This window comes from Lampetra fluviatilis, chromosome 23 (genome assembly GCF_964198595.1).
Source record: "Lampetra fluviatilis chromosome 23, kcLamFluv1.1, whole genome shotgun sequence".
In the NCBI taxonomy this organism is placed as follows: domain Eukaryota; kingdom Metazoa; phylum Chordata; class Hyperoartia; order Petromyzontiformes; family Petromyzontidae; genus Lampetra; species Lampetra fluviatilis.
Genome location: NC_136297.1, coordinates 3,691,081 through 3,707,083, shown reverse-complemented (window position 1 = coordinate 3,707,083; position 16,003 = coordinate 3,691,081). Strand labels below are relative to the sequence as shown.

At 52.8% G+C, this 16,003-nt stretch overlaps 1 protein-coding gene across 2 annotated transcripts in view; it reads left to right on the top strand.

Moving 5' to 3' along the window:
* Positions 1–2,608: 2,608 nt before the first annotated feature.
* The window catches only part of LOC144940612 (dnaJ homolog subfamily C member 5-like), a 28,044-nt gene continuing 14,649 nt past the window's right edge, over positions 2,609–16,003 (top strand). For both annotated transcript variants that reach the window (XM_078866867.1, XM_078866868.1), the window contains exons 1-3: positions 2,609–2,807; positions 13,758–13,900; positions 14,560–14,773. In XM_078866867.1, coding sequence (XP_078722993.1) covers positions 13,767–13,900; positions 14,560–14,773 — 348 coding nt within the window. In that variant the 5' untranslated portion in view covers positions 2,609–2,807; positions 13,758–13,766. The remainder of the gene's footprint in view (positions 2,808–13,757; positions 13,901–14,559; positions 14,774–16,003) is intronic.

Below are 16,003 nucleotides of genomic sequence, written 5' to 3'. Positions count from 1 at the left end.
CCCGCTCACACCTCGCTCACTCACCCACTCAGCCACTCAACCACTCACAACCTCGCTCACTCAACCACTCACCCCGCTCACTCAACCACTCACACCTCGCTCACTCAACCACTCACCCCGCTCACACCTCGCTCACTCACCCACTCAGCCACTCAACCACTCACAACCTCGCTCACTCAACCACTCACCCCGCTCACTCAAACACTCACACCTCGCTCACTCAACCACTCACCCCGCTCACCCCTCGCTCACTCACCCACTCAGCCACTCAACCACTCACAACCTCGCTCACTCAACCACTCACCCCGCTCACACCTCGCTCACTCACCCACTCAGCCACTCAACCACTCACAACCTCGCTCACTCAACCACTCACCCCGCTCACACCTCGCTCACTCACCCACTCAACCACTCACACTGCGCTCACTGAACCACTCACCACCCATTCACTCACACGCCACTCAACCTCTTACCCACTCACACCCCGCTCAACCACTCAGCCACTCAACCACTCACACCCCGCTCAATCATCCACTCACACTCAACCACTCACACACTCAACCACTTACCCACTCAACCACTCATCCACTCAACCACTCACACACTCAACCACTTACCCACTCACACCCCGCTCAACCACTCAGCCACTCAACCACTCACACCCCGCTCAATCATCCACTCACACACTCAACCACTCACACACTCAACCACTCACACACTCAACCACTCAACCACTCAACCACTCACACCCCGCTCAACCACTCAGCCACTCAACCACTCACAACCTCGCTCACTCAACCACTCACCCTCCTCATCCACTCACACCCCGCTCACTCAACCACTTACACCGCTCTCACTCACCCACTCAGCCACTCAACCACTCACAACCTCGTTCACTCAACCACTCAACCACTCACTCAACCACTCACAACCTCGTTCACTCAACCACTCAACCACTCACTCAACCACTCACAACCTCGTTCACTCACCCACTAACCATCCTCACTCATCCACTCACGCCACTCACTCACCCACTCAACCACTCACCTACTCAACCACTCACACCCCGCTCACTCAACCACTCACCACCCATTCACTCACACGCCACTCACCCACCCACTCAACCACTCACCTACTCAACCACTCACACCCCGCTCACTCAACCACTCACCACCCATTCACTCACACGCCACTCACCCACCTACTCAACCACTCACCTACTCAACCACTCACACCCCGCTCACTCAACCACTCACCACCCATTCACTCACACGCCACTCACCCACCCACTCAACCACTCACCTACTCAACCACTCACACCCCGCTCACTCAACCACTCACCACCCATTCACTCACACGCCACTCACCCACCCACTCAACCACTCACCTACTCAACCACTCACACCCCGCTCACTCAACCACTCACCACCCATTCACTCACACGCCACTCACCCACCCACTCAACCACTCACCTACTCAACCACTCACACCCCGCTCACTCAACCACTCACCACCCATTCACTCACACGCCACTCACCCACCCACTCAACCACTCACCCACCCACTCAACCATTCACACCCCGCTCACTGCGCATTCACTCACCTCGCTCACTCATCCACTCACCGTCCATTAATTCACACCCCCCCCCCACTCGCTCACCCACTCAACTGCTCACTCACCCACTTAGTCACTCACTCACCACGCTGCCTGTCACCTCACGTCTCTCTCTCACCGTCCCACTCTGGAATCCCCTCCCAAATGTTAAAACAACAACAACAACCACCTCGCTGCTCAATTCAAAACACGCGTCGCACCGATCCGCACGTGACGACTTTGCTCGTGGTGCTGCTCGTTGCTGGCCGCTTGACGTGAGCAGCTGTGAACGTCACGCACCTGGGGGGGGGGGGGGGTGAGACATTTGTGACGATGTGTGACGAGGGGGGGGGGGGAGAGAAATGTGACGTCACATCAAAATGCGCAACTTTAAATAAATGACGTCACGCGATTTTTGACCCCTCCCCCCTCGTCACACGGCGTCACAAAAAGTCAGACCCCCCCCCTCACATATGACGTCACAAAGCTCTGCCCCCCCCCCCCCCAAAAACCATATTTCCATTTTGAAAATAAAACATGCTTCAAATCGCTTTAAACTGTTGTCATTGTAGTGCGTATTTAATGTGTTATAACAATTATATATGTTTCGATTTAAAGCTTTCGTGGCACCTAACGAAGCGGCTTATCGCGTGGATATTTCTAGCAGCCATCTAATCTCGACCCGCAGACCGGCGTGGTGACGTGTGATCACGTTGCGCGATGACGTCACAATTACTTACGCGATGACGTAAACACGTAACGGTGACGTCAAGAACCGCCGGGGAAGAATCCCGCGAAAGACGTCACGGCAGCAGCCGCGGCGCCTCAAACCCAACGCGGTGACGTCACCGCGCGCGACTTTGTTACGTGATTGCGTCACCGTGCGACCCCCTCCCCCCACCCCGTGCACGTGCGTCCAACGCATAGCACGCACTCTACGTGATGACGTCACGAGCCAACGGCGGCGTGCGTCGTGATGTCATCACGCCTAACCCCGCCCACCCACCCACCCACCTCGCTTCTTATCAAGAGTGAGAGGGCGAGTTGAGCCGGGGCCATCGCGTTCGCCGCAGCGCAGCAATGGCGAGTCGAGGGGACTAACTGAGGCGAGGGAGAGGGGGAAACCCTCGGCGGCGAACGACGCAGACAGCCCGCGAGTGACCGCCGCACGCACGAGGGGAGGCCGCGGTCATCGCCGCTCGTCGCGTTCAGGGTGAGTCCGCGCGGGTTTGCGGCCTAGCGCGTGCGGTCGGGGGGGGAGTGGGACCGGTCCTCGGATAGCGACGCGGGCCGGGGTCGAGGCGTCCTGGCCCGGCGGTGGACCCGGAACAAGGCGGGCGGCCGGGGCGTAGTCCGGTAAAGTCCTCCAGTAAACGCGGTTTGTGTGTCTGCGTTGTCGCTTCTACTCCGTCCAGTGTCGTAACTCGCTCGGTCACCCCGCGTCTCGCTCACTCGGGCCTCTCCCCCCCCCCGCCCCCGTGTGTCACTTTCACACACGGGGCTCTCTCTCCATCCGTGCGTCTCCTTCACCACCCGCGCCTCTTATCTTGCCAATCCACCGTCATTTGCCGTCACTCCTTCCTTCATTCCTTCCCGTGTCTCCCACCCCGTGTTTGTCCCTCAACCTTGAAGCCGTGCAGGTTTAATCCTCTTGGCTTTGCCTCGATAAGCCGCCTTATCCCGTCATTACGGGGCTTCAAGGCTAAATTTACCCCCCCCCCTTGCCCTCCATCTCTCTCTCCTCCTTCGCTCCTTCTCTGCCTCTCTCCATCCAGAGCTCTCTCCCCACCTTCACGCTCTCATTCATTCCCAACGTCGCTCCATCCCCATGACATTTCCTGTTTCACTCGCTCTCATCTCCCCACGTTTCCCACCCTCACTCTGCCCCGGCGGTCTTCACTGCAAGGCCCGCGGTCCACTGGCCTTTAGTGCAGGGGCTGTCGACACGACACAAATAGTGAAAACACCCCCCCCCCTCTCTTCCCCATCGTGTTGTCTAACCCCAATGGTCTCGGATGTATGGCGACACTCACACACTGATGTCTCTTATCGGCGAAAGTGTCCACTGCCCCCCCCCCCTCTGAAAATTCGTGAAGAACACTGCTCTCTATTCCCCTCTTCCTTACTCACATCCTCCACCTCAATCCATCTCGTGCCGTCACCCACTACCTCCCCCCCCCCTCACTGCTCAGAGGAACTGAAAGCAGAACCCGGGTCGAACTTGTAAAACTTTTTTTTTTAACCAGGTAAGACCAACTGAGCTATGTAGGTTATTTTTCAGAAGCGAATTGGTCACAGATGATAGCTCAACGCAGTGGCTAAGCACGTGGAAATGTATAGCAGCCAAATGCTCTAAGCCCATGCTTTTAAATGTATAGGGAAAACCGGAGGACCTGGAGAAAATCCACGTGACCATGGAGAGAGAGAGACACCTCGAACTCTATATAACAGGCGTCAGGGTCGGGATCGAACCCACGACCTCCTGTAGACCAGGCGAGGTAGTTAACATCTCCTAGCCACCGTGATGATGAGAGAGAGAGACATCGCAAACTCCAAATATACAGCAGGCGTCAAGGTTCGGATCGTACCCACGACCTCCTGTATACCAGTCGAGGTAGTTAATATCTCCTAGCCACCGTGATGATGATGAGAGAGAGAGACACACGCAAACTCCAAATATACAGCAGCAGGCGTCAGGGTCCGGATCGAACCCACGACCTCCTGTAGACCAGGCGAGGTAGTTAACATCTAGCCACCGTGATGATGAGAGAGAGACGCGCAAACTCCAAATATACACCAGCAGGCGTCAGCGTCTGGATCGAACCCAAGACCTCCTGTAGACCAGGCGAGGTAGTTAACGTCCCCTATCCACCTTGGTGCCCAAAGTTTGGCTGAGGACCAGCGGGGTGGGTGTCTGCCCCCCCGCCCCAGCCACGTGAGGGCGACCCGAAAGGAGAAGTTGCGAAATCTCCGAGATTGTGATGGGGTCAGACGCGCGTGTCCACGTGTACCTGTGCGTACCGAAGCCCACAGTCACTTTACTTACCTACACGGACTCCCCCCCACCTCTCCCCTCGCATCTCACTCCACTCCCCTCCACGCACTCTCCTGCCTCTCCCCTCTCATCTCACTCCACTCCCCTCCACGCACTCTCCTACCTCTCTCATCTCACTCTACTCCCCTCCACGCACTCTCCTACCTCTCCCTTGTCATCTCACTCTACTCCCCTCCACGCACTCTCCTACCTCTCCCCTCTCATCTCACTCTACTCCCCTCCACGCACTCTCCTACCTCTCCCCTCTCATCTCACTCCCCTCCCCTCCACGCACTCTCCTACCTCTCTCATCTCACTCTACTCCCCTCCACGCACTCTCCTACCTCTCCCTTGTCATCTCACTCTACTCCCCTCCACGCACTCTCCTGCCTCTCCCCTCTCATTTCACTCTACTCCCGTCCACGTACTCCCACCTCTCCCCTCTCATCTCACTCTACTCCCCTCCATGCACTCTCTCCTATCTCTCCCCTCTCATCTCGCGCTACTCCCCACACCACACTCTCTTGCTCCAGCAACCAAGGCTTTGTCTCTAAACCCCCAGTCAACCAGCGCTCAGTGGGAAGTCCCTCTGGTCTGGAAATCCCTTGCCCACTGTGTGCTATCGACTTTCCTAGTCTACTCTGCCCGTGACTGGCCACTTCCCTCTCCTATAGATAAAGATCCCCCGTATAGCCTTCAACAGGCTGTGAGGGCAAGTTGCTGTTAGCGAGCAGCACCGACGAAGGCCGGCACGGCACACGAGGGGGTGGGTGGCCAACATCACGCCCGGTCGCATTTGTCTCCCCAGTGGCGATGTACTCATTTTTGTATGTATGTATTTTGAACTTCTTTCGCACCGTACTTAGCCGTCCGTGCTAATCGGAGGTGTGGCTGACCCGACCTTGGGGAGGCCCAGGACCGGATCGGATAGTTAGAATCGTCACTGGTGTTTGGCCGTGAGCGGGAATCAAATTCGTGGTCGCTGTGTTCGTAGCGCAGTGTAGCGCTACACCGCCTGCGTCATGTAGAGACCTACACACCAGGGACGTGCGGTCAGGGGAGGCAGGGGAGGCAGAGCCTCACCTGTCATACTCCAATGAAAATAGTTGTTACGAAAAGTAAAAAAAAGAATAATCAAATAAAATAAATATTACGATTTTTCCACTCATCTGTGTTTCAATGTCATTTCTGTACGATTCCAATCATTTTTATCGTCAAAATCGCCAAATTTGCAGAGCTCCGCTGCAAATACAGGAAGAGACGAGAGGTGAGGCAGCGACGAGCTCAGCCTCCCCTCTGATTGCGCAACCCCTCAGTAACTGGATGGAGCGCGGGCAATAAGCGCGTGCCTGTTACTATCTCAGTATGTCACCAATGTAATGTTTGTAGACCCCTTCATTTCATGTCCTCACCTTCCATACTCCAGGTAACGTATTTCACGTGCGTGTATAAAGATATTTAGGCTCGCTGGTCCCGTCATGAAACTGCAATGAAAAAGCACCAGGGGAGGCAGCTATCACATCTGCCTCACTGAGGGGGATGTGTCTAACACGCCCCCCTCAGTGAGGACACGCCCCCTCCGTGAGGACACGCCCCCTCCGTGAGGACACGCCCCCCTCGGTGTAAATCTGGCTCTGATACCAGCCAATGCCTCCCCAGCCATTGACCTCGCCACGCGTCACTGGTAAATAAAACATGCCTGACAGTTACCAGTTCAGCACACCGATTGTGTTGGAGAGAGAACCCACTCCAAGCGACCCCCATACCTACGACCCAATTGGTTCCTGGACAGACGGCGCGGCTGTCCCAAGTCGAACCCTTATTTCCCATCGGAGCAATGTTAAACATTGGGGGTCTGTTCCTGGAAACCCATTTACGTACCATAAAAATACCATAATTGACCATGAAAATAAATGAAAATAACCCGAACAAGCATTCTTTATTGTAACTTAACGTAACATTTAAAAAAATGTATTCGGTAAAAACAAACACATTTCAAAATTCTTAAGTACTTTCTGCACGTGCACCACATTTCCTCTTCTCAGACGCGGGTAGCGAAAGGCGAAAACATTTCTAAATTTGAAGAAAATTTACGAAGAAGTGACGAGCGTTGCGCGAGAGAAGCTGCGTTCGTTCCCGACGAAGCTTCGGCCTGTCGGGCGATGCTGTACCATGCGCATGCGGCGGAAGAGCAGAGCTGAGTGTTCGCATGACGATGCGCAGATTCCGTCGCTAATCGACTCTGGGGTCGTAGATACAAGTTTTGGTCGATGCTGTGGGGGTCTTATTTACTATAAGAAAGGTCGGAAAAGCGGGGGGGGGGGGGGTTGCAAGTCGAGCCGTCGTAGTAAGTTGAGGGTCACCTGTACAACGTTTACAATTCCAGTACCGTGACATTTCGCAATACTTGTTTAATTTTTTTGTCTAAAGTTTGTTTTTCGCCCCGCACCGCACCTCCGATTCGCACGGTTGTCCACGTACGGTGCGAAAGAAGTTGAACATGCATACAACACGCCTTGTAATGTCGTTCGTACTTGTATTTCCTGTTTAGCCTTGACACGTGTCGCCTGTGCGTTCTCTGTTGAGTGCTGACTCACCAGTGCGCTTCGCTGTTGGCTCGGGGATTTTCAGGTGCGGTTTGTATTCGCAGACATGTTCGTGTACGCACACAATCGGGGAGGGTTGTGTGTCTGTGTACAGTGGTGGTACCTCGGTATGCGTCGTTAGTTCGTTCCGGATGGTAGGACTTGTACCGAAAATTATATTTTATATGGCATATTATACATTCATGGGGTTGTATAAAATAATTTAGACACTACTTATTACTAAAATGCATACTTAAATTAAAATGCATAAATAAAGTAAAATAAATTGAAATTCAAAATGAAAATTTCACATCACCTTACCTTGCTGAGAGGAGTTAAAATGACAAAAAACACGTGAAAATTCACAGTTCTAGCAAGGGTTGTGCACTGAACGAGATCTACAGGCAGACTGAGGAGCGTGGCTTTGTTTCAGTCGTGAACGGGGTCTACGCGGGTACGCGGTGACTCGTCACGACCCACACAAGTTCTAGCAAGCGCGTCGTATCCCAAGCAAGACGTCGCATCCCAAGACATTTTCTCTCTCGTCAAAACACGACGTGTACCTAATTCGTTGTATTCCAAAGCGGTCGTCTACCGAGGGATGACTGTGTCGAACTTCTTTCGCGCCGTACGTAGCCAGCCGTATTTATTGGAGGTGCGTGGGGGGGGCGGGGGGCGGGGGGACAACAAACGATAACACAACAAGCAGTTAATTCTCGATTTGAAGTTTTCGTGACTGCAAGGATCCATATTCTTGGTTCTTTCGGTAAAGTCACGTAGGTAAAGAAAAACAATTAAAGATAAAAAATAAATAAAGTAAAATCATAATCATCGTAACAATAGCCTGATTACCAATCTAGTATATAATTACAATAACCCCTCAAATCTTTGCACCTGATGAGTTAATGATGACGTCACCCTGCTGCTGCTGCTCTATATAAGAACGGGAGACACAGCAGAGCCTCACCATTCTGGCGAATTGCCCGATGATGCTGGATGCAATTACCAGCGAAACGTCGTACTCAAATTGTAAATGTTGTGGTCTCGCGCTTCAACACACCGGTGGGCTAAAGCAGTGAACTATTTGTCTTTTGTCAACGTGACACTTTTTTTCTGATTGGCCGTGTCGGGTGGTGGAGGGTTACGACACATTTATAAATAACGCGATCTAAACCCAAAAACTTTGATTATGAATAATATTGGTCGCGAAAGCCTACGTGTTAAACTAAAATCACCAAATTTTTTTTTTCTTTCTACGTGATTTTACCGAAAGAACCAAGAATATGCAACAAGCAGTTCTCAAGAAATGTGGTTGTCAATCTCGATCAGTGGTTCTTGACCTGGGGTGCACTCGCCCCCCTGGAGGTGCGAGATGCCCTTTCTGGGGAGTGCGAGACGCGGCCAGATTTGTTTTAGAAGGTAAATAAATAATCAAAACACAAATTGAGCACGCGCACGTTAACTTACAACTTACCTCGTTTCAACAAACCCTCTGCGTTTACTACGATCGAGAACCAAAGGGGGGGGGGGGGGTGTAAGGCTGCGGCAAAGGCTAAGAACCACTGATGTAGATCATTTAAAAGTCGCGCGGCTCCCCAGCGGCTTCCGAATATCGGAAGGAAGAACGTTCCAGACGGCCGCAGAAAGTGAGCGATGCAGTGGCCGTCTTTGTTCACGTACCCGCGAGGAGTTAATAAAATAATAAAAATAAAAACCTAATAAAATAATTCTCACGACGTTTCGGCCACAACGCAAGCAGCCGTCCTCAGGTGAAGAACAGGGCTGTCGAGAAGACAGTTTTTCAGATTTTATGATGTTTCATTTTTATTATTTTATTATTTCCCTTCTACGTGACTTTACCGAAAGAACCAAGAAGATGAATCCCTGCAGTCACGAAAGCTTTAAATCGAAATTTAACGTGAGGAGTTGTATTGTGGCGTGTGCGTGCCGTGTGTATGCACGCTTATTAGTATGTGCGCATGCGCGGGGTCTGTGCGTCCACGCGTGTTACAACGTGTGTGCGCGCGTGTGGTCCGTGTACACGTATTAGTACGTGTGTGCACTCGTGTGGTATGTGCCTACGCGTGTATTTCTACGTGTACGTGCATATTATTACGGGTACGCGCGTATAGTACGTGTGCTCGCGCGTATTGCTACGTGCTCGCACGCGTATTGGTGCGCGCGCGTGCAACTGGGGTTTGCCCAAATACCTCATTCTCTTGGTGCCCTGGTACCATTTCCCGACTGACCTTCAGCCTCTGCTCAGTCAGTGCTCGCGTCTGGCTGAATGGGTGCCAGGGCAATCCTTAACTCGTGACGGAGGGGCGGTCAAAGGGTTCACTTTCTTGCGTATGACCGCACAGGTGATATAATAATAGTTATTTCAACTTCTATCGCGCCTCCCATTACATGGTATTCACTCGCTCTGGAAGAGGGAAACGGCTTGGCGCCACCGATTGCCCAAACTCTGCGGTCCTATATATATGTTAAGGTGTGTTATTGGCCTTTGAGTGTTTTAAATCATTTTTTAATTTAGCCGTTTCAATTTCACTCGGTAAGGCCCACGGAGCTTTGTGAGTTTTTTTCGGAAGCGACCCGTGCCACAATTGACAGCTCAACGGGAAGTGGCTTGTCGCGTGGACATTTCTAGCCGCCACGTGCTCTTAAAACGCGTGATGTTGATTCTGAAACGTGGAGGTGGGAAAACCGTAAGACCCGGAGAAAAATCCACGCGACCACGGGGAGAGAGACACGCAATCTCCAAATAGACAAACGGGCGTCGGGGTCGGGATCGAACCCGCGACCTCTTGTATACCAGGCGAGGTAGTTGACATCTCCTAGCCACCGTGATGATGATGAGAGAGAGAGAGAGACACGCAAACTCCAAATAGACAAACAGGCGTCGGGGTCGGGATCGAAACCGTGACCTCCTGTAGACCAGGCGAGGTAGTTGACATCTCCTAGCCACCGTGATGATGATGATGATGAGAGAGACACGCAATCTCCAAATATACAGCAGCAGACGTCAGGGTCGGGATCGAACCCGCGACCTCCTGTAGACCAGGCGAGGTAGTTCACATCTTGTCACCGTGTGCGGAAGGAAACCGGATCGCCCTGAGATTACCCCACGCGTGCGAGGGTGAAACGCTCTATCCCATACAGGCGTAGCAGGTGGAGTCAACATTAGCGCCGTGCCGCATTGTCGTGGCGAGCCACGGTGTGCAGCTGCCACGTGGTGTACGGACAGTCCTTGACTTGATTTTCGATTGTTTACGTGGTGGTTTAGTTACTGCAGCTACATACTATTAACATTCCTTCCCTTTATTAATGTTACCCCTATCCCCTCCCTTTGTTGCTGCTAATCCTGCATAATGCACGAGCATAATGACTATAAACCCCCCGCCAAACCTCCTACGCATTTCACAAGTAGTACTAATCGCATATCTGCATTTCCCATAAATATGCTAAATTCCTCTTGATATGCAAATTATTTTGTCAAGGCGCCCTTCCCCCCTCCATCCCAGCTTAAATAACCGCTCTAAGCCTGGGGTGTGTCATTCAGACGCTGTCTTCTCGACAGACCTGCTCTCCACCTGAGGACGGCTGCTTGCGTTGTGGCCGAAACGTCGTGAGAATTATTTTATTATGTTTTATTTTTATTATTTTATTGTTTCCATTCTACGTGACTTTACCGAAAGAACCAAGAAGATGAGTACTTGACTTACGAACACAATTCGTTCCTGAGACCCGTTCGCAAGTCGAACGGTTTGTAAGTCTGAACACGGTAATCAACTGTGAATTTAAATTGCCACACACACAAACACTCACTCGCAGCACGAGGCTGACCCGCGCTTCGGTTTGCAAGTGCGAGTTAGCGTTTTAAGTGGGTGTTAAACATAATAAGACATATTTAATGGGAGCCGGTTCTTAAGTGTGGGTGTTCGTAACTCGGGGTGTTCGTAACTCGGGCTGTTCGTAAGCGGGGGTGTTCGGAAGTCGGAGTATTCGTACGTGGGGGTGTTCGCACGTGGGGGTGTTCGTACATGGGGGTGTTCGTACGCGGGGGTGTTCGTACGCGGGGGTGTTCGTACGCGGGGGTGTTCGTACGCGGGGGTGTTCGTACGCGGGGGTGTTCGTACGCGGGGGTGTTCGTACGCGGGGGTGTTCGTACGCGGGGGTGTTCGCACGCGGGGGTGTTCGCACGCGGGGGTGTTCGTACGCGGGGGTGTTCGTACGCGGGGGTGTTCGTACGCGGGGGTGTTCGTACGCGGGGGTGTTCGTACGCGGGGGTGTTCGTACGCGGGGTTGTTCGTAAGTCGGGGTGTTCGTAAGTGGGGGTGTTCGTAAGGCGAGGACTACCTGCATACAGAGGGTCTCATGGTTCAGTGGGTGGGGCTAAGAACGGGGAGGGGACTCATTTCAGGAGGGAGGGGGTGGCCTGCGATCTCACGACCACGTGTCCCTCATGGGCCTCCCAGAGATGTGCTGGCTCTTATGTGTGCAAGTGTGCTACATTCTGCATTCGAATGTTTTTACACGTGAATGTAAAATTGAGTGTGTGTGAGGGTGGTGAGCGGTAGTGTCGTGGTTAGTGCGCTGCGCTACGAACCCGGCGACCCGAGTTCGATTCCCGCTCAAGGCCAACACCAGTGACGATCGTCTGAACCGGTCATGGGTCTCCCCTAGGTCGACTCGGCCTCAAATGAGTACAGTAGAACCTCTGGTCACGACCATAATTCGTTCCATAACTTTGGTCGCAACCCGATTTGGCCGTGACTCGAACCTAATGTCCCCATTGTATTTTATGTAAATACGATTAATCCATTCCAGACTCCTACGAACTGTATATAAATATTGTTTTTTAAAGATTTTTAAGCACAAAAATAGTTAATTATGCCATAGAATTCAGTGTAATAGTAAACTAAATGTAAAAACATTGAAAACCTTGAACAACAGAGAAAACTAACATTGCCGCGTCAAAGTTTAGAATCGTTCAACAAGATGATTGTTTCGTCTGCTAAATCAGTCGGTCGATTTTGAGAGAGAGAGAATATTCTCTTGGGTTCTTTCGGTAAAGTCACGTATAAAGATAAAATAATAAATTAAATAATAGCATACGACGTTTCGATTGCAACACAAGCAATCATCATCAGGTATAAATGAAATAGCAACAAAAATCTAACCAGAAAACTATAGACAGACATATAAGCATATTTACCGAAAGAACCAAAGAGTAATTCCTGCAGTCACGAAAGCTCCAAATTTAAGATCGAACCACTTCTAAAATCAGGAGAAGGACACACTAAAATTAAATAACCTAGTAAAATATCGAAATGTAATGTAATACAACACAGAGGGTCAGTCAACACACAATTAACGCATAGCCTGGTTGATTACGTATTTCAAAGATTGCTAAGTTAGAATTTAAGTGTGAACATTCCAAAGAGAGGACACAGGCAGAGAGAACAAGTAGTCAGAGAGAGAGAAAAAAAGAAGATAAGTTTAAAACTTCCCCATAGAAGTGGTTCAATCTTAATTTTAGAACTTTCGTGACTGCAGGAATTATTATTTGGTTCTTTCGGTTAAGTCACGTTGACCGACCCTCTGTGTTGTATTACATTACATTTCGATATTTTACTAGGTTATTTAATTTTAGTGTGTCCTTCTCCTGATTTTCAGGCTTGCTTGCCGTGTCATCGCACTTGCAGCACCACGTTTTGTTGTCCACTCATTGATATGCTAATTTTTTCTCTAACCCCCCTCCCTCTCTCTGCGTCCGCCCTCCTCTGTCTATTTAAGGCCACCACACAGAGACGATCACCTCTCTCTGTTACCTGTGTTGCTCTCGCTATGTATCTTGGTGATATCTGTCTGCTAATATGTCTGTTTATAGTTTTCTGGTTAGATTTTATGTCGCTATTTCATTATACCTGATGATGATTGCTTGTGTTGCAATCGAAACGTCGTATTCTATTATTTCATTAAATTTATTATTTTATCTTTAGACGTGACTTAACCGAAAGAACCAAATAATAATTCCTGCAGTCACGAAAGTTCTAAAATTAAGATTGAAGGTGCATAGTTGACGAGCTTACCAGCGACGCCAAGAGGAGGTGACCTTTTGAGAATGCAAAATCCCTTCCTGTCGATAGGCCGCTTTCACAGCCGGTTTGGGTCTGGGTTCGGTTCCCGACTGCGGGTTTTGTACGTTCTGCTCCTGTCCTGCAGAGTGCAAAGTGATTACCAGAGTGTGTGAGGAGGAACGGTGGCGCTGTGGTTAGCGCGCTGCTCTCACGAACCCGACAGGGGTCGAGGTTCGAATCCCGCTCACGGCCAACGATCATCTGAACCGGTCCTGGGCCTCCCCTAGGTCCACTCGGCCTCAAATTGATACCTGCTTCGATGTGTAAACATCGTCGCGAGGCAGACGAAGGCGGCCGGGCAACGTGTTGGCCACCCACCCCACCACCTCGTGCGCCGTGCCGGCCTTCATAGGTGCTACTCGCTAACAGCACTTGCCTCTGTGTGCGCGCTGCGTGTGCAGGCTGCGTGCATGGCGGCCCCGCGCGGGGGTCCCCCGGGGGCCGATGGGCGCCAGCGCTCCATGTCCACGTCCGGCGAGAGCCTCTACGTCATGCTGGGCCTGCAAAAGGGCGCAACGCCCGACGACATCAAGAAGGCGTACAGGTACACGGGGACGCGCGGGGGAGGGGCGGGGGGTGACACGCAACTTGGGGGGACACGAGGGCAGACACGCCGGGGCATAGCGGGGCATAAGGACACATGGGGACACGGGGAATGCGCGTGGGGAGATGTGTTACACCGGGATACGTGTGGGGACACGTGTATCCCCACGTAGCCCAGCCCAGAGGTCGCAAACGGGTTTTGATTCCTTACCCGTACCCGTACCCGGCCGCACCAGGGTCACAATCGGGTACCCGTACCCTACCAGATACCCGGCTACCCGTACCCGGCCGGGTATCATGTAGGGTACGGGTACGGGTACCCAATTGCGACCTCTGGGATGAAGCCATGTGGCAGGCGCGGGTGGGTTGATTCTAGGAACTTGAATTGTGAGAAGAGACAAGACGTTGGGAAATGAGTGACAAACGGTGACTCACCAGTGACTCACGGCCTACCCGTACCCGTACCCGGCCGCACCAGGGTCGCAAACAGGTACCCGTACCCAGCCGGGTACGGGTAGCCGGGTATCGGGTAGGGTACGGGTATCGGGTTCCCGGTTGCGACTTCTGGCCCAGCCACAGCCGCAACCATCGGCCCTGATCTTGCCCCCCTCCCCTCGCCTCTGAACTCCTGCTGCCCGACCCCCGCCCGCCCGTTTCCAGGAAGCTGGCGCTGAAGTACCACCCGGACAAGAATCCGGATGACCCCACCACGTCGGCGAAGTTCCAGGAGATCAACAGCGCCAACTGCATCCTGTCGGACCCCACGAAGAGGAGCGTCTACGATCAGTACGGCTCGCTGGGCCTCTACATCGCAGAGCAGTTCGGGGAGGAGAACGTGAACACCTACTTCGTGCTCTCCAGCCCCTGGGTCAAGGTGCGGGCACCGGGGGGGGGGGGGGGGGGAGGGGCGGCAAGGGGTGACGGCCTGCTTGACGGGCGCCAGGGTTGTCCGTCGACCATGCCTCGACCGCGCTGCTCAGTGGTCGGGGTCGGGGTGCAGTGGCGTAGGGATCGGCGTGCTGCTCAGGGGTCGGGGTTGGGGTCGGGGTGCGGTGGTGTAGCGGATCGGCTGCGCTGCGCTGCGCTGCGCTGCGAACCCTGCGGAGCCGGCTTCGATTTCCACTCACGGCCAACGCCGGTGACGATTATCTGAAATGGTCCTGAGGCCTCCCCTAGGTCGACTCTGCCTCGGATGAGTAGCTGGTGCGGTGTGTAAACATCGCCACTCGGGAGGCAAATGCGGCCGGGCGTGGTGCTGGCCTCCCACCCCCTCGTGTGCTGTGCCGGCCTTCATAGGTGCTCGCTAACAGCACTTGCCCCTACAGTCTGTTAAGGCTATAATGGAGATCTTTGTCTTTGCTTTGTTGCTAACAGCACTGGTGAGGGTTTGTTTTAGCGTCTGCGTGACGGTGAGGTTAGACTCGGTGGTGTAAATGGGCCTGAACGCCCCAGAACGCCGTGTTGGGAGTGAACATTTCAACCCTGTTACTGTGTTCCAGAAGGAATCAAGGATTCGGCTTATTTTATTTCTTTATTGGACTGCCAGACAGACCCCTAGATTAGCAGAGACACGCAGAGACACGCAGAGACACGCACAGAGACCTGCAGAGACCCGCAGAGACCCGCAGAGACCTGCAGAGACACGCACAGAGACCTGCAGAGACACGCAGAGACCTGCAGAGACCTGCAGAGACCTGCAGAGACCTGCAGAGACCTGCAGAGACCTGCAGAGACCTGCAGAGACCTGCAGAGACCCGCAGAGACCCAGAGACCCGCAGAGACCCGCAGAGACCCGCAGAGACCCACAGACACGCACAGAGACCTGCAGAGACCTACAGAGACCCTCAGAGAACCGCAGAGACCCACAGACACGCACAGAGACCTGCAGAGACCTACAGAGACCCTCAGAGAACCGCAGAGACCCAGAGACACGCACAGAGACCTGCAGAGACCCTCAGAGAACTGCAGAGACATGCACAGAGACCTGCAGAGACATGCAGAGAGACCTGCAGAGACACGCACAGAGACCTGCAGAGACACGCACAGAGACCTGCAGAGACACGCGCAGAGACCTGCAGAGACCTGCAGAGACCTGCAGAGACCT